General features: G+C 37.7%; 1 protein-coding gene across 6 annotated transcripts in view; it reads left to right on the top strand.

The window, feature by feature from the left end:
* The window catches only part of PLCB1 (phospholipase C beta 1), an 849858-nt gene that overhangs the window by 583745 nt on the left and 244259 nt on the right, over window positions 1-21854 (top strand). For all 6 annotated transcript variants that reach the window (XM_025264704.3, XM_025264705.3, XM_044928314.2 and 3 more), the window contains exons 6-9: window positions 170-223; window positions 1244-1319; window positions 10108-10208; window positions 11428-11594. In XM_025264704.3, the coding sequence (XP_025120489.1) occupies window positions 170-223; window positions 1244-1319; window positions 10108-10208; window positions 11428-11594 (398 nt within the window). The remainder of the gene's footprint in view (window positions 1-169; window positions 224-1243; window positions 1320-10107; window positions 10209-11427; window positions 11595-21854) is intronic.

Below are 21854 nucleotides of genomic sequence, written 5' to 3'. Positions count from 1 at the left end.
AAAATAAGAATATTCTTTTTCTTGATATGGGTGCTGATTGCAGAAACCTAGACAATAGCTGAAAATTCAGCCAACTGTACATATGAAAAAGCCTTTTTCTATGCATTTGATTCTTCAATAAAAAGCTTTTTTTAAAAAAATTAAACACTGTTTTCTGCTTCTCCAACAGGTATACTAAACTTAAGCTGCAAGTCACTCCAGAAGGACGCATTCCTCTCAAAAAGTAAGCTGTGCGAGCGATTCCCATTATTTTCTCTTTCTGTTTCCTCAGAGACCTGAATCTGTGCCGTGGCTCTGCTCTGGTCCAGGGGAGCCTGGAGCTGTGCGGTCGCCAGGCCCCACATGCGCTGTATGTGCATCGGTGCAGCTGCTTTCCTCACAGAGGCTTCCTGGGCTTCCTCCTTCCCCGTGGCATCACTTTCAAGGAACTCCAAAGCAGGAAGTGGGTGGAGGGGATGGGAGACCTTTGCTGTTAAACCTAAAAGAACATCTGAGACCCAGATCTAGTCTAGGAATGGAAATTAGGCAACTGTGATGCCTCTTTCTTCCAAGATGACACTAGCCTTGAAAAAAGGGTTGCAAACTCAAAGGTCAACAGAAGTTAGGCAGGGAACATCCATGACAAAGCAGGCCAGGGGCAAGAAGGAAAACTGAAGAATGAAATCTGTCTCAAAGAGACAAGGATAACTCAGCTCTACCAGATTCCCCATGGGGCTGGTGGTTTCTGGGTGATAGATTTCCTAATGTTTCAATAGAACCCATAAATCCAAATTATTAAACTGTCCATTATTTAAGTTATATATTTTAAAGCAAAATCACTGACCAAAAAAGTGCATTTCTAGACCATATTCAGTCAAAAGCCTTCAACTTTTGACAGCTACCAGTGAGCTTCTGCTCATAAAAAGTTATTTATTAATAATAATATTAGCAAGGTACACCTTCAGAGCAGTGGGTAGCAGCAAGGAAACAAAATTGTTAAGATACTTATTTTAAAGCTTAATACTAGAAGCATTTTTAATGCAATGGTTTTTAATCGGGTCATCATTGTCTCAAAATATTAATTTTCTATTAGACACTTTGATTTTGGAAAGCACACACATATATCTTTCAGAGCGCAGATGCTGATACTGGAGCAAGTGTTATATTTTAAATCTTTACAGGTAAGGGATGCCGAGGTTTGAGTGAGTGGGGTGTTGCGGCTGGCATCTGCAGCTCTCTCACCTGGCCTGCTTTCCCTTCACAGCATATACCGCCTGTTCTCAGCAGACCGGAAGCGAGTCGAGACAGCATTAGAGGCTTGTAGTCTTCCATCTTCAAGGGTGAGCATGATGCCTTCCTAAAATTACCACTGCTTAATAGCTCTGGATAATCACACTAAAATATATCATGCCCCGATATTATCCAAACATTTTTAAATATGACTTATTTGTTAATATGTACAATATATGGGTCTCTATGTATCTTTTTCAATCCCGTAATCCCAGTATTTTCAATAAGAAAGCCCCTTGTTGGCAAAAAAATATTAACATTATCAAGAATTTAAGCTGCTCATTAATAACAAATCCTTTCTTGATGTTCCTTGAGATTTAACTGATGATTAAGAATTATGATTAGGAGGATTTTAAAATATTAATTTCATTTTATCTTCCTTTTAAAAGGCTAGGTTTAAGACTGATAAGTTAATAAACAGAATGGCAGTACATTTTTATAAATAAATGTTATTTGCATACTATGCAGGGCAGTGCTCAAAAGGCTTTGTCTGGGAAGGGTGCAGAATCAAAACATTTTGGATATTGCCTACTTTGCACCTAAGTGACAGATAGATGAGAGGACAAGGATGTGAGATACTTTTGGGTTTTCGCCTAGTGCATTCGAGGCACTTAGTATACATTACAGAGAAGGCAATGGCACCCCACTCCAGTACTCTTGCCTGGAAAATCCCATGGATGGAGGGGCCTGGTGGGCTGCCGTCCATGGGGTCGCTGAGGGTCGGACACGACTGAGCGACTTCACTTGCACTTTTCACTTTCATGCATTTTGCATTGGAGAAGGAAATGGCACCCACTCCAGCGTTCTTGCCTGGAGAATCCCAGGGACGGGGGAGCCTGGTGGGCTGCCGTCCATGAAGTCGCACAGAGTCGGACACGACTGAAGCGACTTAGCAGCAGCAGTAGCAGCAGTATACATTAACCTCCTAAAAAAAGTAATTTGCCTTCATTTAAATGCATTTCTACGTACTTGGTTCTAAAACAATTTACTGTTGTTTCTGGGGTAACTGGGTATATTACATAAAACCTTTTTCTTGTCCTCTATGCAGAACACTCCTTTCTTTTACAAATTATTTTTATCCTGGTATCTAAGCAACAAGTAAGCAATAATAACACTTATACCCAAGAAAGAACCTCTGAGTCTCTTGAAACATACTGGCAACATTGAAGTTGCACTGAATGAAGTTCAGAAAACATTCTTAAATTGTGAATAAGTTATGAAAAGTGTCGAGAGCTGTTGCGTTGGCCAGTTCTTATTGAGAATATTTTTGAAAAAAAATGAAACAGATGAAGATTTTGTAGGTAACAGGAAAGAAAGAGTGACTGTTTGCTGTCAGTCTCTTGCTGTCTGTGGAAAAAGTTGCTGATGCTGCAAACAGGACAGAACTATGGAAGGGCTCCCCAAAATGTTTCAGCGTCACTTTAATAAGCGAAAGAAAATGATCAAGCTTATTATTATTGCTCTTTTGTTTCATGCTTTGGAGCCAGAAAGATGTAACAGTTAAGATCCTGTCCTTGACTCAACAAATATGTCTTTTTTTAAATTTGACCTGTAGTATTTTTTCTTATTCTTTTAATTGAAAATTCGTTGATTTATGTGTGTTGATTATGCTCTACAGCAAAATAATTCCACTATGAATATAGTTTTTTCCTATGCTATACAGTAGAACCTTGTTATTTATTTATCCTATATATTAATATAATAGTTCAGTTCAGTTCAGTTGCTCAGTCATGTCCAACTCTTTGCGACCCCATGAATCACAGCACACCAAGCCTCCCTGTCCATCACCAACTCCCGGAGTTCACTCAGACCCACGTCCATCGAATCAGTGATGCCATCCAGCCATCTCATCCTCTGTCGTCCCCTTCTCCTCCTGCCCCCAGTCTCTCCCAGCATCAGAGTCTTTTCCAGTGAGTCAACTCTTCGCATGAGATGGCCCAAGTACTGGAGTTTCAGCTTTAGCATCATTCCTTCCAAAGAACACCCAGGACTGATCTCCTTCAGAATGGACTGGTTGGATCTCCTTGTAGTCCGAGGGACTCTCAAGAGTCTTCTCCAACACCACAGTTCAAAAGCATCAATTCTTTGATGCTCAGCTTTCTTCACAGTCCAACTCTCACATCCATACATGACCACTGGGAAAACCATAGCCTTGACTAGACGGACCTTTGTTGGCAAAGTAATGTCTCTGCTTTTGAATATGCTATCTAGGTTGGTCATAACTTTCCTTCCAAGGAGTAAGCATCTTTTAATTTCATGGCTGCAGTCACCATCTGCAGTGATTTTGGAGCCCAAAAAAATAAAGTCTGACACTTAGCATCTGCTAATCCCAAACCACTAGTCCACCCCTCCCCTCATCTCCCCCTCACCTCACCTTTTCCCTTTGGTAACCCTAAATTTGTTTTCGGTATCTCTGAATCTGTTTCTATTTCATAGGTAGATTCATTTGTGCCATATTTTATATTCCACATATAAGTAAAATCATATAGTATTCTTTCTCTGTCTATTTTATTTCACTTAGCATGATGCTCTCCAAGTCTATCCATGTTGCTGCAAATAGCATTATTTAATTCTTCTTTAAGGATGAATGGTATTCCACTATATACACCACATATATTCCACTATATTTTTATCCACACCTTCTTTATCCATTCAGACTCAAGGAGTATCTCTTGAGCTCTTACTGTGTGCCCTCCATCCCTGATAATATGGTAGTGAGAAAAATAAAATTCCAGTCCCAGGATTCAAGGACTATACATTCTCTGGGGGTGCCAGTTAAAAATTTCAACTGACACATGTAAATTGGGGAAAACGCCATGAACAAATGGAATGGAGCATTGCTATTGACAATAAGAGAAATTCATTCCAGAAAAAGAAAACTGTGTGCAGCACCCTGAGTCTGGAAAAAGTTTACCAGTTTAAGTAACTGTAAAAATATCACTGTATTTAAGCATGAAAAAAGAAGCGTGCAACATTTAGAAAGATGTGCAAAGAATTTGTTTCCTCTGTAGCTGTTCCTGATTTGACCTTTACCTGATCTGACCTAACATCTTGTGGTGGGGGAGGAGATAAAAAATGTTAACTTGTTACTATAAATCTAGCTAAGGGAAAAAGGAATAGAAGAAACTGAATAGAAAATCAAATCCATCAATCAGTTCTCTGCAAATTACAACTTTCTAAACAATTGGATTCTGAGAATTCAGTCAATAATTACAAATTGAGTCTTTATAATCCACTGTGTCTTTTATTTATAGGTTTGCACTTTCAAACTGGTGTCAACTGGAGACATTTTTAAAGGAGAATGAGATTCAAATAGCAGGAGTTGGGTTTAAATTGAAACCATATTTATCTTTAGTAAATTAAATGTTATGACAATTTTCTGAAAACAAATTGGAGATTAAAAAAAAAATCAACCTCCATCATAAAATTTTTAAAACTCATTATTCACAGTAAAGTATACTCTACTTGGAGGAGTGGTAGAATTAGATGCTGTGAAACGATCTATAAACCAAAGTCAGTTTCAGAGCTAGGAAACACATGTTTCCTGGAACTGGCTATATATTTTGAATCTTTGCTGTAATTTCATATCTACAGAACACTGGCTCTAGAAAATATCCACTAATTACCAAAGGTATACTGACAAGGGGTGTTTTAAACACTTCACAGAAGAAAAGGTTACACAAATGGGAGATTGTGTTAATTGCAGTACATATCGGGGAGCCCCATAGAGCCCGTGGTCGTGCAGACTCATTTGAAAGGACCCTGATGCTGGGAAAGGTTGAAGGTGGGAGGAGAAGGGGATGACAGAGGATGAGATGGCTGGGTGGCATCACCCACTCAGTGGACATGAGTCTGGTGAACTCCGGGAGTTGGTGATGGACGGCGAGGCCTGGCGTGCGGCAGTCACAGAGCAGTCGCAAAGCGTCAGACACAGTTGAGTGGCTGAACTGAACTGAACCGTTCAACTAGGTTTAATTGTGTTCTGTAAATAGATACATTACCAGAAATACTGTGGACATCCTGTTGTGATTTTTTTTAACATTATCTTTGTGCACATTGTTAGGGATAATTAATGTGCTTGAACTTGTATCCTGACCAACATGATCCATTGAAATAACACACTCCTTAATGGGTACTCCTTTAGCTATTTCAATTGCTTGTTAAAGTTACCTTAATTGTTTAAAAGTAGTACTGTATGTAAAAAGAGAGGCAAAACAATGACTGTCTTCTATTAATAATCCAAATATATATTTCAGTGAGAACTTTGAGACCTTTCCATATTCATAAAATTGGTACTTTGCCCACAAGCTTTCTGAGAACAGAAAATAATTTACTTGCACCAAATTCCCTTTGATTTAAGGCTTTTTTAACTTGAAAAAAAGCTCAGTGACATTTGGAATCACATTATAATCTTGGCATAGCACTGGCCTTTTAATGAAGAAAATAGGAATAAATCTATGTATTTTTTAAATAATAAATTTTACTATAGCTATCAACATACATGTAATACTCCCCCCCCAAAAAAGTGATTATTTTGGATTTACAGAATTTGATACATTTTAGTAAAGAATAGTATGAATGAAATTCACAAAAGAACTTCTCCCAGGATAACTGCAATATGTTGCCTTTCTCCTATACCTTATACCCAGAATGTAAATTAGAAGTAGAGTTACTTATTCAGCTGTGAATGTTAAAATCACTAATACACAATTCCATTTTAGAACCACATTAAGTATTTGGTTCATTATCAGTAGCTTACTTGTAATTATTTCATGTCCTCTCTGGTTATAACTTTTGTTTTATCTCTTTAGAACAAAAATATTAAGAGCAGGTTGAAATCCAAAATTTACTGGAAAATGATTCATTTATTAGGCAAGCTAAAATGTGCATGTGGACTCCTTATTCATTAGAGTCCACTGAAATGAATATGTTTACAATAACACTTCTGAATATTAAATATTTATTACAGTGTTTTAAATCTATAAATATATAAATAAGAAAATACAAATAATATTCAAAAACTGGCATGAAATTTAGTTTTCTGGATTACAACATGAGTTGAGGAATCAAGAAAACTTAATTTAAAACATAGCAAACCTGCCCCCACCAACTTGATGCCATAGACAAGTTTTGTAAACTCCCATCTCCTTAGTCTTTGTATCTGTAAAAGTGATCACTAACCATTCCAACCTCATAGAGCTGACAAGGAGTTAAATGAAAGCATTCAAGTAAAGCTCCTGGAACTATATGCTTGGCATATAGTAAGTGCTCAATAAATATTTATTCTTATTATCCTCTGAGAATTATTTATATGCATATACATGACTTTCTCTCTCTTTTTTATGTACATGTATTTTTTTCCAGATTCTTTTTTTCCCTTATAGAGCATCATGAAATATTGAGTATAGCTCCTTGTGCTAGGCAGTAGGTCCTTGTTGGTTATCTATTTTACGCACAGAAGTGTGTGTATATTAATCGCAAGCTCCTAGTTTACCCCTCCTTGCCTTTCTCCTTTGGTGACCATAAGTTTGTTTTCTATGCCTCCAGGTTTATTTCTGTTTTGTATGTAAGTTCATTTGTATCATTTGTTACGATTCTACATATAAATGATATCATATTTGCCTTTGGCTGGCTGGCTCGCTTCGTTATTTTTCACTTGGCATGTAGATATCTCATAACCTGTCTTTGGAATCTGGAAATGTAAACACCACCAGTACTACCTTCAAATTGTACTGAAGGTCGATTCTTTGTATTCAACCAAATTGAAGCAACTCCACTTTTAATGAAAATACTTTGTAGTTTCTGGAATAAATGGGCCTGATTCAGACTGTATTGACCTTCTTAATCCTTCCTCCAAAAAAGTTTGATAGTAATGGCAACAAATAATCATGGTTTGGAGAAGGAAATGGCAACCCACTCCAGTGGTCTTGCCTGGAGAATCCCATGGATGGAGAAGCCTGGTAGGCTGCAGTCCATGGGGTCGCACAGAGTCGGACACGACTGAAACGACTTAGCAGCAGCAGCAGCAGCATGATGAGGTAAATGAAGTCCTGGACCACAAGACAGACCTAAGGTCTGGTGCCATATCCATTAGGTGTATATTATCTGCCAGGCATTATTCTAGAGACACAAAGGAATTAAATAAGAGATAGTGCGCTCTAAAAAACCACACAGTCTAGTCAATGATCAGAAATATAAAAACTAAAGGAAACTGCATGGTGGGTGCTATAGAGAAGGTATATGCAGGTGGATTGCAGACACACAAAACAAGAACGTGTCATCTCTACCTGGTTGGTTAAGAAGTGTTCACAGAAGTGTATCTGACGTTTTGGTATGCTCTTGAGCATCCTCCCTGGGTTTTGTCCTGCTCAAACACAATGAGTCTGTTCTATCCACTTTACCAAATCATGAGATCCAGGAAAATAAAATATGTGAATGATCTTTGCACATTCCAGCCTTACTTAAAATGTAAGGAATTATTAACTGACCATAGATTTTTCCTCAATATCTCCTCCATATTCTTTCACTTTAGCTTTCAGTGATGCTCATTTCAACTTTTTTCTCCAAAACGTTTTTCCCTCATTTTCACCCACTGACCCCAAAGGGTATCCTCATCAGTCAAGTTGGGCCAAAGAAAAATGAAACTGTATTGAAACATTTTCCATTTCTGGGTGCTAACATCTGACTGGTAATAAAAGTAATATTGTGTTTATTCAGATTATTTCATCAATGTGTCCCCTCTAGTAAGAAGTTCTAATTTATAGCTGGTAAATAAAAAAATAGAGTTTTAGTAAAGTATGTCATTTTATGAAATGATGTGTATGGACTCTTTTGTAAATGGCTTTAGTTGAATCTGATGTCTTGTGGGAAGCATATTTGCTATCAACTTCCATCTTTTTCATAAATTACATTCATTCATTTAGTAAATATTTATTGTGGACCTGCTATATGCTACAGAGCCTGAGCAGTTAACAAGCAGCACACAGGTCCTAGTTTGTGTCGGCCTGCAGGTTAGCAAGTAACACGGAAAACTGTACAGCTGGAAGCACAAAACCAAGTTAAATAAGAACTGAAACAGGAGACAAGCATGGTGTGAGAGTAGCACAGAATGGAAATTAAAACCTGGTGTAGGAGGAAGAGGTTTAAGCTAAGACAATAAAGGAGAAAAATAAAGGAAGTCGGTAAGAAAAGGAAGACAATGATTGATACCTTAGACAAAATCTGCTTGTATGCTTTTAGTGAGATCAGGAGGAGGGGAAGTAGAGTGAGCTCTAAATAGTAATGAAATAGTGGGGAGTATAAGAGAACAAATTTGGAGTTCATCAACTCCAATAAAGTCTGATGCTTGAGTTGGCCAAATGAGGCACTGATTATTTCCTTGAGATTTGTTTTTAAATCTCTCTTCCCTGTATCTCTCAGACATAGAATATGATAGCAATGCTCATTTTTGTCTATTTTCAAAGCTACTTATAAGAGACATGGGTGTCTAACTCAGAGAGTGTGGCAGTTAAAAAAGTGTACATTCTCCAGTCAAAAGGATTTCTCTCACTTTGTAAATTAAATGGAATTTTGGAAACCTGTTCATAGGTTAAACTTCTCCCCATTTTATGAGTGGCAAAACATCATGAAACAATATGTTGGAATTTCCTTCTTGGAACTGGCTGCTTGTACTCATGATTTCAAAGTTAGTGTCCAGATAACTGAGCTTAATCATTTAATGCTTCTTGCTATATATAAATGATATGCGTTGTTTGGTTGTCTCAAAATGCTATTTTGCAAAATGGACTTTTTTTCCTGCTCTATAAATCAATTTAGTAAAGAAAATGTTATTTTATTTATTCATTTCTCAAATATAGGGCTCCTGCTGTTTGCCAAGTGGTGAGCTAAGTTTTCTTATCTGTTAGCAAGCAGTGCAGTCTCAGACAATAATTTTTAGATACTTCTATAAAAATATATTTACAAAAATATGAATGTGGTAAAAGGAAGGATGTTTTCTTTGATTTAAGGGCTTAAAAATAAAAATAATCATATAAACACATACCCGAAATAGGAAAAGCAGCATGAAGAGTGTCCTTCCTGTTAACAAATGCTGGAAGACATGCTTCCAGTTTCCATGGCAGCCGCACTAAACAGAAAGTTTAGTCACAGAAGTCAGTTTTTATATCAGTGACTTGCTTTCTAAACAGTAGGACTGAGGGGAATCAGTGACCAATAATGACTGGTGTCCTACTTATGAAAACTGTGTTGCAACTTATCAGTTTACTTTAAAAAAGAAAGAACACTGTTTGAAAAAAAAAAAAAGACACAAAATTGGAATTTTATGTTTTCATTTTGAAAATATCTTTCTCCAGGTTCTTGAAAGAGAAATACATTCATTCAAAAGTCTGCTAAACAGCACATAAGCAATGTGAATGTCCTTCATGCCACTGATCTGTACACTTAAAAAGTGGTGAAAATGACTTATTTATGTTCTGTGTATTTTATCACAATTAAAAATGAGGTTAAAGTCATCAGGAAAAGCAACCTAAAAGAAAAAAATTGCAGAACAGACCATGTTTCACTAGGTCTAACTTACTTTAGAAATTGCCTTAACATCCCTTCAGAAGGAGAAAACTTTTAAGCTTAAAATATAATGAGAAAACAGAAAATTAGTTTTTGGTACCTCAAAAACTAGTGTCCCTGTAATGCCAGCCCATAGATGCTTTCTGAATGCTTACCCTGAGCTCTTAAAAGAAAAGAAAGAGGAAAGGAGGAGGGAAGGAGGAAAGAGAGACAAAACAGGGAGGAAAGATAATGAAGAAAAAGACCATTTACTGACCCTCTTATTTTATTCCCCAGAATGATTCGATACCTCAAGAAGATTTCACTCCTGAAGTGTACAGAGTTTTCCTGAACAACCTTTGTCCTCGACCTGAAATTGATAACATCTTTTCTGAATTGTAAGAGAATACATTTTGACCCATTTGTTCCTGCTTACAGTGGTACTCAGTGGTACTCAGTGTGGCTGTAGCGGAGTGGTAGAGGGAGATGTCAGCAATTCTTTGTACAATGAGTAACAGCAGTGTTTCTGAGTCATTTGTTGGAGACCATCACACATTCCTACCTCTGAGGTTCAATCACTGCTTGTAATGAGTGAAATTTGCTGTGACTTGTTGCAGGGTGTCATTGTCTTAATATTCTCGAGGGTCTCTGCATGGTTTGAAGACTATGGCTAGAACTGAGTGGCATGTAGGCAAGAGTCTTTGCAGATAGACTCATGCTGTAGAAAGAATGCTGAACCGGGAACCTGTCATCATACTTCTCTGCATTGCATCAGTGATAGGAGAATTTCAGATCACTAAACCCCCCCCAGCTAAAAATTATTTGCTTTTATATTAGAAATTATACAGACATTACTTTTTTTAAATTATTTTTTTTAAGAAACAAATAAAACACCAAGGCAAATATGGGGAAGTAGCAATTTAACTTTCTTGATATACTGAAATCTACATGCTGACAGACCAGTCCAAAATTGATAAGCTAAATAAAGATTTTTTAATATGGAAATCAAGCACAGTACTTTGCTGAGTTCATTGCCATCAGTAATTGATAGAACATCTGCAACATCTGTACCTCTGAACTTGTCTTTGGGTTGTCAACAGGATTGAAATGGGAAGTTTGAATCACACTACATTTCAGAGTTATTGACTCTTGCTGAAACATAATTTTAATGAAAAGGAAAATGTCCCCAATCATATTGGTTCTTTTTAGTAATGAGTAATAAATACATCTTTAGGGTGATTAAGCAGAATATGAGAATTTGATGACTAAACCAGTTTAGCATCATAATCAAAACAGCAACCCATAACCTGTGTTCTCTTTAGAGTGCTGCACCTTCACACACAGAACGCATGTTCCCTACTGTGGTTTTCTTTTGCATCTGGTATAGTTCAAGGGCATTGGGATTTGGTGGCAGTCATTGCAAATTGTTTGCATCCCACAGAGATACAGCAGTTGTGATGGAGCAACACAGGGTGTTAGGGCAAGATAGGAATTCCAGTATAGCATGCTCTTGCCAGGTATGGCAGGCATTTATTTCTACAGAGCTGCTAAATGCAAATACATGCATGAGACTTGACAGAAAAACCTGCTAATTTCCTGGTGTTTAACTGTTTTTAGTGGTGCCAAAAGCAAACCATACCTTACAGTTGATCAGATGATGGATTTTATCAACCTCAAGCAGCGAGATCCCCGGCTAAATGAAATACTTTACCCACCTTTAAAGCAAGAGCAAGTCCAAGTGTTGATTGAGAAGTATGAACCTAACAACAGCCTCGCCAAAAAAGGTCAGTTCACTTTTTCCCACACCAGAATGAGGCTCGAGTTCTAATTGTGAGTGGGCCACTCTTCATAGTCACGGACCCAAGGGTCATTTAGGGTTTTGTTTTTTTTTTTTAAGTTTGGTATGTGATGTTTATCTGGTGGCTCATTTGGTAAAGAATCTGCCTGCACTACAGGAGACCTGGGTTTGATCCCTGGCTTGGGAAGATGCCCTAGAGAAGGAAATGGCAACCTACTCCAGTATTGCTGCATGGGAAATCCCATGGACAGAGGAGCCTGGTAGACTACAGTCCATGGGGTCACAAAGAGTCAGCCATGACTGAGCGACAAAGCCATCACCATCACTGTGTGATGTTTGTGTTGTTGTTATGTATACATGTGTATGTAACATTATTTGGGGGACTTCCCAGGTGGTGCTCGTGGTGAAGAACCCACCTGCCAATTCAGGAGACTTAAGAGATGCGGGTTTGATCCCTGGGCTGGGAAGATCCCCTGGAGGAAGGCATGACAACCAACTCTGGTATTTTTACCTGGAGAATCCCCTGGACAGAGGAGCCTGGCAGGCCACAGTCCATGGGGTTGCAAAGAATCAGACACAACTGAAGTGACTTAGCGTGCATGCAATATTGTTTTTTAAATATCTAATAATTTGTTTTGTTTTAAATTTTCCCCATGACTGAATGCATCTTTCTTCAGACAGGAAACTCACTATCTTAAAAATTACCCTTTTGGTTCTGTTTCTAGTTCTGTGACATGACCCACAGATATTTCTAAATCACTAAGACTGAAGAGAATATTCAATCCATTAGAACCTTATCTTATTCTCGCTTACACTATTGAATTTTTCCACTTGAAAAAATATTTTAAACTTTGTCCTTCTGTGCTTAAAAAAATAAGTGTTTGTAAGGGGAAAAAACTGGTATCAGATAGATGAACTAAATTGCCTGAAAATTATTGAGATATTTATATCTTTGATTCTGGAGAAAAGACTTGCAAAAATAAGATCATGAAAATTCAGTTTCAAGGAGTTCCTAATTGTATTAATATGTGGCATCATTGTCTCTGAACTGGATCATCAGTTCTTCCTTTATCACTAGTGACCAAGTCTCATCTGGATTGAAATTCCTTCACTGAGAAAATTAGTATGTTATTACTGATGTTACTGTAAATTGCCTAGATATTGTCCAACTTGGACAATATTCCATAAGGAGTAAAGAAAATAAAATGCAATTAAATAATTATTAAGAAGAAATAGATTTCCTGTTAATATGCAAGTAATTCATAAGTAACAGCTCTGGTAAGCTTATGGTCATTAATAAGAATAGTTATCATAAAAGTAGATTTAAAAGTTATTTTAGCATATTGCATTTTTTTCTGGAACTAGTCCTCTAAATGAGAAATGGAAGTATTTATTAATATCAAAGTAATATTCTTTCCTGGAGAATCCCATGGATAGAGGAGCCTGGTGGGCTGCAGTTCATGGGGTCGCAAAGAATCAGACACGACTGAGCGACTTCACTAACGAACTAATATCTTATCATTAATTCTATTCTACATGTTATTAGTTGAGAATTTAGAGATGATTTGCTTTAGTTTTTAGTTCTATTACTTTACATATGTTCATTCTAGTCTAAGCTTCTTTGTCAGGCACTTTGCCTTTGTTGTAGCATCATTCTTACCATTGCTGACATTGAAGGAAATGACTGGCCCAACAGCACATGCTGGTGTTGCCAGGCCAGCCCTCCAGCCTCCTCAGATCTGATGCTCTTTCTTCCCTGGTGCCATAGAGTTGGGATTTCTCCCTATCATTAAACTAGAGACTCCTTGGAAATTTCTCATGGATAGCTTGACCGTTCCCTTCTGAAATCTAAACTTCGCCAAAAATAACTAACAGTGTTTTAACAAGTCCGACAAGACTTCTAAAAACAGCCCATGACACCAGGAAAACAAAAAGCTCTTGTGAAACCAATGAGGCACTTCAGAATCTAAACTGTGCCCTTTTCTCATCCCCTCACACCACATTGCTGATGGTCCGTACTTCATCTAGTGTGTGACACCCCATACATGACTCAGACAAAGTAGAGGATACAAAGGAAAATATTCTGATAGGTTATTGTAAAACTCTGTCATCCTCGAGAAACCAATTTTGATTCTAATGGAAATTAAGATTAGACTCTTGCAAATGCAAGAGTGTTTAGTGCCGTTTTACAGCCATACTAGATATAAATTCCATAATCATGCAGACATATATAATTCAGGTATATTTAATAAAGCAACTCTGAGGACTTACCTGGTGGTCCAGTGGTTAAGACTCCATGCTTCCACTGCAGGGGGTTTGTGTTCAACCTCTGGTCAGGGAATTAAGATCTTACAAAACAAAACCAATAAATAAATAAATAATATTTAAGACATAAAATAGCAATTTAATTTATTTTTCTACAACTTTATTTTTTCTACACCTTAATATGGTAATTGATTGTGAAGTCTCCATGTAGCCTTGATGTGATTTTTTTTTTAACCACAGTATTCATTTCTCAATCCCAAAACTTCAATAGGAAGATGAACTTGTAATGTCTCACACCAAGTCATTTTGTTTGCTGCTTTGGCTCTGTTTATGTGAACAACAAAGATTAGAGAAGATTGTTTTGTTTTTCTAGCAACTGTTGTAACATTGTCAAAAGGATAACAATTTTGAAATATGTGTTTGTAGTAATAAGAAATAGTTGGATTAGACTTCAATTTTTTAGTAACCAAGACTTTGAGATATTTTTTCCAAATGTTTTCAAAGTTTTTTTTGACTTTGCAGTTCATATTATTTGATGTTTGACTTTTAACGTATTTTTAGGAACTCCTTTATATGTCCAACAAAGTACAATTTAATAAAGTATTTATTATATGGCTTCATTGATTGATATGCAAGGAAATTAGCTTTCATTTATTATATGACTTTCAAAATATACATTATCATTTTGCAAAGAAGGAAACCAAGTCTTGGAGATCAGATGTATACCTGTGGCGGATTCATGTTGATATATGGCAAAACCAGTACAATATTGTAAAGTTTAAAAAAAAAAAAAATCTCATACCAAGATACTCTTCAAAAAAGCAGTTTTTAATTTTCAATGAGCTAATATCTTTTTTAATTAATTTATTTTTTATTGAAGGATAATTACTTCACAGAATTTTGCTGTTTTCTGTCAAACCTCAACGTGAGTCAGCCAAAGGTATACATATATCTCCTCCCTTTTGCACCTCCCTCCCATCTCCCGCCCCATCCCACCCCTCGAGGTTGATACCGAGCCCCTGTTTGAGTTTCCTGAGTCATACAGCAAATTCCCATGGGCTGTATATTTTACATATGGTAATGTAAGTTTCCATTTTAATCAATAAACACCTAAGAAAATAAGTAGTTAAATTTAATATTATATTTTTTTCTGTTGTACTTTACATTTTGCCTAGTTCTTCAAATGTGTTCAAGCATTAATTAAAATGACCCCCAAACTCAGTCTCATTAATCTGAGAAAAACACTTCCATATTTGCCTATATTTGATATAAAATAATGGGAATAAGATACATACAGAATATACAAGCAGGCATGCTAAGTTGCTTCAGTCGTGTCCGACTCTGTGACCCTATGGTCTGCAGCCCATCAGGCTCCTCTGTCCATGGGATTCTCCAGGCAAGAATACTGGAGTGGGCTGCCATGCCCTCCTCCAGGGAATTTTTCCCACCCAGTGATCAAACCCACATCTCCTGCTAATCTTGCATTGGCAGGTGGGTTCTTTACCACTAGCACCACCTGAGAAGCCAGAATATACATATGTAGTAACAAAAATGCACTTATACTCTCTGATATCAAGAAACGTATTCTAAAGTCTGGTGTAAAACAAATAGACAACACACAAACTTGACATATGCTAATGTTTAGTATTATGTGCATTTTATAAAATTTTAACATAGAAGGTAATTTTCATTTAAGTGAAAAAATTTTAATGTAGCTAAAAGCCTAATGGCTAAGACTGAGCATAGGCACAGCACCTGGAAGCACGGAATGAAAGCCCGAAGAGCTGAGCATCGGTGATGCTCTCAGCTGCTGCCATCAGTGTGTTACCCACACTCCACGCTGGAGTTTCGGTCTCTGTGGATATGCACTGCTTATAAATAATTGGAAGGTTTCTGTGCTGTCTAAGGCCAAACGTTCATGTGTTTGGGTTGCACTGAGTTGGAATCTTGTTGCAGAAGCTACTGTTCTCAAGGGAGTTAGATTTTAGATTTATTTCTACAATTTAAAATCACACACTAAAAAATTCATGCGGCCCCAAGTCAGCAAATGTTTCTTCCTTACCATGTTGTTTGCACTTGAGGACTAACTATGCTTAACATAGGGCTACACAATGACCCCTGCCTCTATTGAACAGTCATGAATGTAAGTTTGAAGATTAATGTTTCTTAAACTGTTAATTTTTTATCACTTAAACTCTTTAGAAGGAAGACAGTGAGTAAAATTCATATGAAAAATGAAATATTGTATTGGTGCCTTAGGTAACAGCCTATAGACCTCTAGATTCAGCAGTTATGTCTGTGAAAGAAGACCAAATACTGTTTAAGCTGCCAAACCAAAAGAAAACAGTTTAATTTGTTCATACTTTAATTCTTCTGTGAAAAGCAGGTGTTCATAACTATTTGTTAAACAATTGAATTAATATAATAGATTATAATATTAGCAAATGTTTCAAGGTAATTTTCTTTTTTAACATGTTCTTTCCCTTAAATTTTTACGAGGTGTGGCATATGAAAGCCTCCCTGCTTTGCTGAAATTAAATTACTAAAATACTGTGAGTTAATAGTTTAATAGGTGAACTCAAAATGAATAATAGCAGAGCTATTTTGTTTTAAACCAAGCAAATAGAAGTTCAGGTATAGAAAGCATTTTTGTTCCAAATCCACCTACACGAATAATGATTTGCATCACTAGAAATAACCCCATTGTATTTTCAATATCATTTTAAGAAACTCCTACAAGTGAACTATATTGTGTCATTATTATCAGCAGCAAGAAGCACTCCGAGTGTGCTAGATTGGGCACTGGGTTTGGGAGTCTTGCAGCCTGCAGTATTAGGTGGAACTCCTTTAGTTGAAAAATGACAACTGAAACTGAAGCACAGAAAGAAATTGATGCATATAAACATATATGCTTATAATTGGTGCATAAAGGCAAAAAGCGAGTGTGTTAATGACTTGCAGCATAACTTTATCCAGGGGCTCAAATGATGTCCTCAAGACCCGTCTTTCATCTCCCAGTGACGTTCTCTGTACTGACTGTAATTCTTGGACAGACTCTCCTGGCAAGAAAGCCACCAGCAGCTCCAGGCCTGCCAGTCTCAGTATGCAGAAACTCCTCTTACTCATAGTTCCATCAAAATCCCAGAAACCAGAGCATGGTTTAAAAGCCAGCCAGGACCACTCCTGAACTAGGACCCCTGTGGCCTGGAGGATGGAGTATACCAATTGGACAAACACTGGTCACATGACTCCCCCTAGAGCCAATAAAGAGTCAGATACCTAAACTGCTTGGGCTGAGAGTGGGAGAGAGGTGGTTCTCTGAAATTCAGCCTGGGTGTGCCACCTGGAAAAAAGACTAGTCACCAGGCAGATAAAACAGCAGGTCTCACTAAAACTGGTCAGAAATCAACAACTTATCATCACTCTTTATCCACCTATTATGATACCTTAGGAAGCCATTAAAACCTTTGACCGTTTCCACCCCCTACTTTGCTCATCTTTGAACATATTCTGAGAGATTTACTGGAAGAACTAAATAAGTTGCTCATGATAAGAAGGTTGCATATCTTAACTGTTGCCCATTGAACTCTTGTTGGTCTGAACTAATGAAAAATAAGAATTAGTATTTATGCCAAATAATTTCAACCCATTTATGGGTCTAAAAGTGAGATTCAGCACATTGGACAAGACTTTCCTGAATGCTGCTATGTCTTGGCTAACAGGCTTATTTAACTTATTGCAATTAATAATAAATTAGACTCATTTGATGATGAAACCTGAAAAAATATGGCAAGTCATTTCTGTGCAGAAATGTTCATTTCTGACTTAATAAATATTTTATGTGTATTTTTATTAAAGTTGAATTATAATTATATTTTAAAGTATAAAGATTTATACTGGAATCTTACTATTTACTTTAACACTGAATTTTCCTACTAGAATTTTAAAAATCATTATTTTCCCAGCACCATTTCTCTTTACTAGGTAGAAGTTATCAAAATGATGATTATTTTTATAAATGTGTATTATGTATCCTCAAGAAGTGAAACATGCCATAATTTTAAAAAGAAGCTGGTGTTGTGTTATGGTTAAGCCAGTTAAGTGACTTTGACTTGTCTTGTTGAACTTCAGTTTCCTCATCTGTAAAATGGGATGATACCAACACCAGTAAACATCAGTGCTTATCCCCTATCCCTTGGCATTCATGGTTCCAATTAGTCCACAGCATCTCCTGCAACTCTCCAGGTCTTTCTCTCAGCCCAACTACAGCCAGCCTCCAAGTGTCCAGGACTTCATGTCGCCAGGAGTAAATTTCCCTCGGGAAGTAGTACCTCTCTTCCTTGCCCACGGTGTGGGACAGTTGAATAAGTATTCTCCATATCCTCCAAAGCTCTCAAGTAGGTTTGAAACCCAGTTGCCAACAACTGTAACCTACTTTATAACATTCCCTTTATTAGCTGTCTTTTCTTCCCTTCTTGTTTCTCCACTCCCCTAACCATTAGTTCCTAGGTTACCTTCCATTGTTGCACTCAAATCCTTATCTCAAAGCCTACTTTTAGAAGAACCTAAACTAAAGCAAACACTTTTCTACAAATGGCCTTAACAGAATCTAAAGTGAAAGATGGGTAATGTCAGTGTAGCTGAACACTGAGAGGGAAAAAAATAAATAAAGGGCTGTGCTCATGGCTCATCCTTTCTCACCTGTCACTAAGGTCTTAGCTGTTATCACTCCTGAAGTCCTGGCTGGAAGCCTCAAAATCACAGGATCTCTTGTCTACAAGCAACTTATCTGTTTAGCCCTATCTCACTGGTCGTAGAAGAGGCAGCTAAGGAAGTAACAATGTTGAGAGTAGAACTGTATTTTCTGTGTCCCAGTGCAGAGTTCTCTGCACTACTCTGGACTCCACGTGGAGCCCTCTGTTAGGACTTGCTCAGAAAAGGCAGTGTCATCTATTTAGAAGTTAGCAATTTGCATCCATAGCAGTAGTTTTCAGACCGCCATTGACACAGCATACTTTTATTTGTGTCTGTTTCTTCTAACAATGGCTCACTCGTTGGTCAATGTGTAAGAAAAACCTTTCGGTTTTTCCAACCAGTAGAAGCACTATTTGGTTGAATTGGGGACCATGAATTGTAGCTGAAGATAGCTACCCTACTCCTGTTTCCTCTTCTGCTCCATACCTTCCTCTGAAGGCACGTCTGCCAAACCCCAGGAGATTGAAGATGCTCAGTTTAAAACCACTCATCTGGAGGAGATATTAACTGGCCTAATGATCTGTCTCACCATTAAGGTGGCATTCACTTAAATATTTGTATATGCATGATCTGTGTAGTAATACAAGAAATAAAAGAACAGAAATCAATGAACAGAGTCAACTCAAATAAGATAGGTTTTCTTCCCAAAAGACAAAGACAGATAAAAGCTGTGTGATAAAGCCAGTTCTTTTCATGCCTTAATTAAGTTCCTATGCTGAAAAAGCTGCTGAAAAGCCACTCTAGTATTTTACTGATTATGAGCCCATTTAAATCCAACCTATTGACTTTCTAACCTCTGTGGAAGGTCATAGAAGAATGACATTAGCTTCTGTGAGTATATTCCAAGCTCCTCTTAACTCTGTGTTTCATCTGTTCATAGACTTCTCTGAAATATTTGAGATTGGCAGAAATGAAAAAAATATATTTTTTTTTCTAGAGAGCCATTATGAGTCCATTGTTTGTTAGTTCACTTGGTAACTTCCTTGGATTTCCTTTTCTGATTGCATTTCCTTGTTTCCCAGGAGGCAGGAAGTGGGCTTGAGGAAGGCAAATGCCTGGTCCAGGAGTCCTGGTCTTTTTCTCTCAGTAACCTCAGTGTCTGCTAAGAATCACAGCTCTAGCCAGAAAGCCACAACTGGGTTCATTCACAGCTGAAATGGCCTCTGTTCAGAAAACAACCAGTCTGGTTGTTTATATGATAAAAGACAAAAACAAATGCAGGTTTTAAGAGGTGGGGAAGGGAATTGGTAGCATATTCCACCCCAGTCTGCCAAGTCTTTTTAAAACGTCTTTCCCTCATCAGATTACGCCTTCCCAAGATGCGTTGCCATTGCGTGTGAGAACTACTGGGACAAAGCAGATAATGGCTGTTTTCCTCTAGATCTCTAGACCTCCCATCACAAAAAAGCATTAGCAGTCAGTATTGCACATTTTTCCTTCTCAGCAGGGGTAGGGATGGAGGCCAATGACTCAGTTAGAAGAAACAGTTTAGCAGTTGCACTGTGCTATAGAAAAGCCTTGAAGCCACAGGCACTTGGCCCCAAAATGTGCCACAGCTGAGTTTGGCTGATAGTTGATTTTATACCAAATAAGCGGGAAGGAAATTGAATGCAAAGGGAATCAACTCCATGGAAAATATATGATGACCACAAGAAAGCCAGATGAAGTGAGATGTAGGCTGTCTACCCTAATGCTTCACAAAAAAGCTGCAATATATGCCATGGCAAAGGGTGAATTAATGTCAGGAAGCTGAGACTGACCAATAATTTCATTCATTCATTGTAGAGATGGTAGGAGGCCTGTCTCTCTGAACCAGTGCCATCTGTAGGACTCCAGTTACAGAAGCAAAATTACCTGCAGAGTAGGGATAGCGCAATTTTAAGAAGACAAATGAGGATGTTTGAAAAAAATCAAACTCCTCACCTAACACTCTACCTTAAATGTAGAAAAGGAACCTAAAATGCTTCTTATTCATGTTGTTATTTCTCTTTGTTTAGATTCTTCCAGAAGCTGACTCTGGGAGAAGAATCGAAAGAGTTTATTTGAGATGTGATCCCAGATAGCACAAATAGAGTAATATAGGAAGTGAGAATGAAGAAAGTAGGCAGCCATTAATATTGCATCATCATCTCAGTCCTGGGCAAAACCAATGTCCATCTTAACCAAGGAACATGACGTCCTGGTGGAGGATCTAGAACATTTTGGCTTCCTTTGTGTTATTGTCAGTGGGCTTCCCTGGTGGCTCAGATGGTTAAGAATTTGCCTGCAATGCAGGAGACCCAGGCTCGACCCCTGAGTCAGGAAGATCCCCTGGAGAAGGGAACAGCTACCCACTCCAGTATTCTTGCCTGAAGAATCCCGTGGACGGAGGAGCACAGCAGGCTACAGTCCATGGGGTTGCACAGAGTTGGACATGACTGAGATTCATTGTGAAGGGTCTCCTCTGATAGATCAATGTGATGTGCACTAATAAAATGTGATAGACTGGTTCCCTACCCTCTGTGTACCTCTATCTTTAAATGATCGATCAGCCCTTACATAAATTTAGTGAAAAAAAAACACTCCAAACCCATGTTAAAGAATGTGGAGTTTTAATCTGGATTTTGTTCTTATCTAATCATGTCAACTTAAAAGAACTGCTTAATCTCACTCAGTCAAAGTTTATCTGTCCTATTAAATAATAAAATGCCATCTTACCTACCAAGTAGAACAGTGAGATGCAAAGAAATTGCAGACGTGAGAATACTTTGAAAAAGGAAAAGTGCTAATTCAAAACGAGGTGTTATTATTAAGAACTTCCATACAAACCACATTAACAAGTTCAACCGAATGCGAGTAGAACTACATACAGGGGCACAGAAGCCATGACAGCTGGGTCATGAGGTTGATCTGCAGAATGCATATCCATTTAATGCATATTATCATTGGTATCTTGGGCTTGTATTTTTATATAGTTACGGTTATAGAGAGAAGGAAATGACAACCTGCTCCAGTATTCTTGCCTGAAGAATCCCATGGACAGGGGGACCTGGCGGGCTACAGTCCATGGGGTAGGAAGAGTTGGACACGACTGAGCGACTAAAGAGAGCGAGCGAGCGAGCAGTTTTTGCCATCAAGATAGATTAAGAATGCATGACACTTTCCAACCTAAGATAAAATAATAATGTGTGAGGATATTTATAGAGTATAGTAACTCCAGGATTGGAAAGAAATGGGTAAAATAGAC

Source organism: Bubalus bubalis, chromosome 14 (genome assembly GCF_019923935.1).
Source record: "Bubalus bubalis isolate 160015118507 breed Murrah chromosome 14, NDDB_SH_1, whole genome shotgun sequence".
Classification (NCBI taxonomy): Eukaryota; Metazoa; Chordata; class Mammalia; order Artiodactyla; family Bovidae; genus Bubalus; species Bubalus bubalis.
The sequence above is the reverse complement of the archived record's forward strand: the minus strand, read 5'-3'. Positions and strand labels throughout refer to the sequence as shown.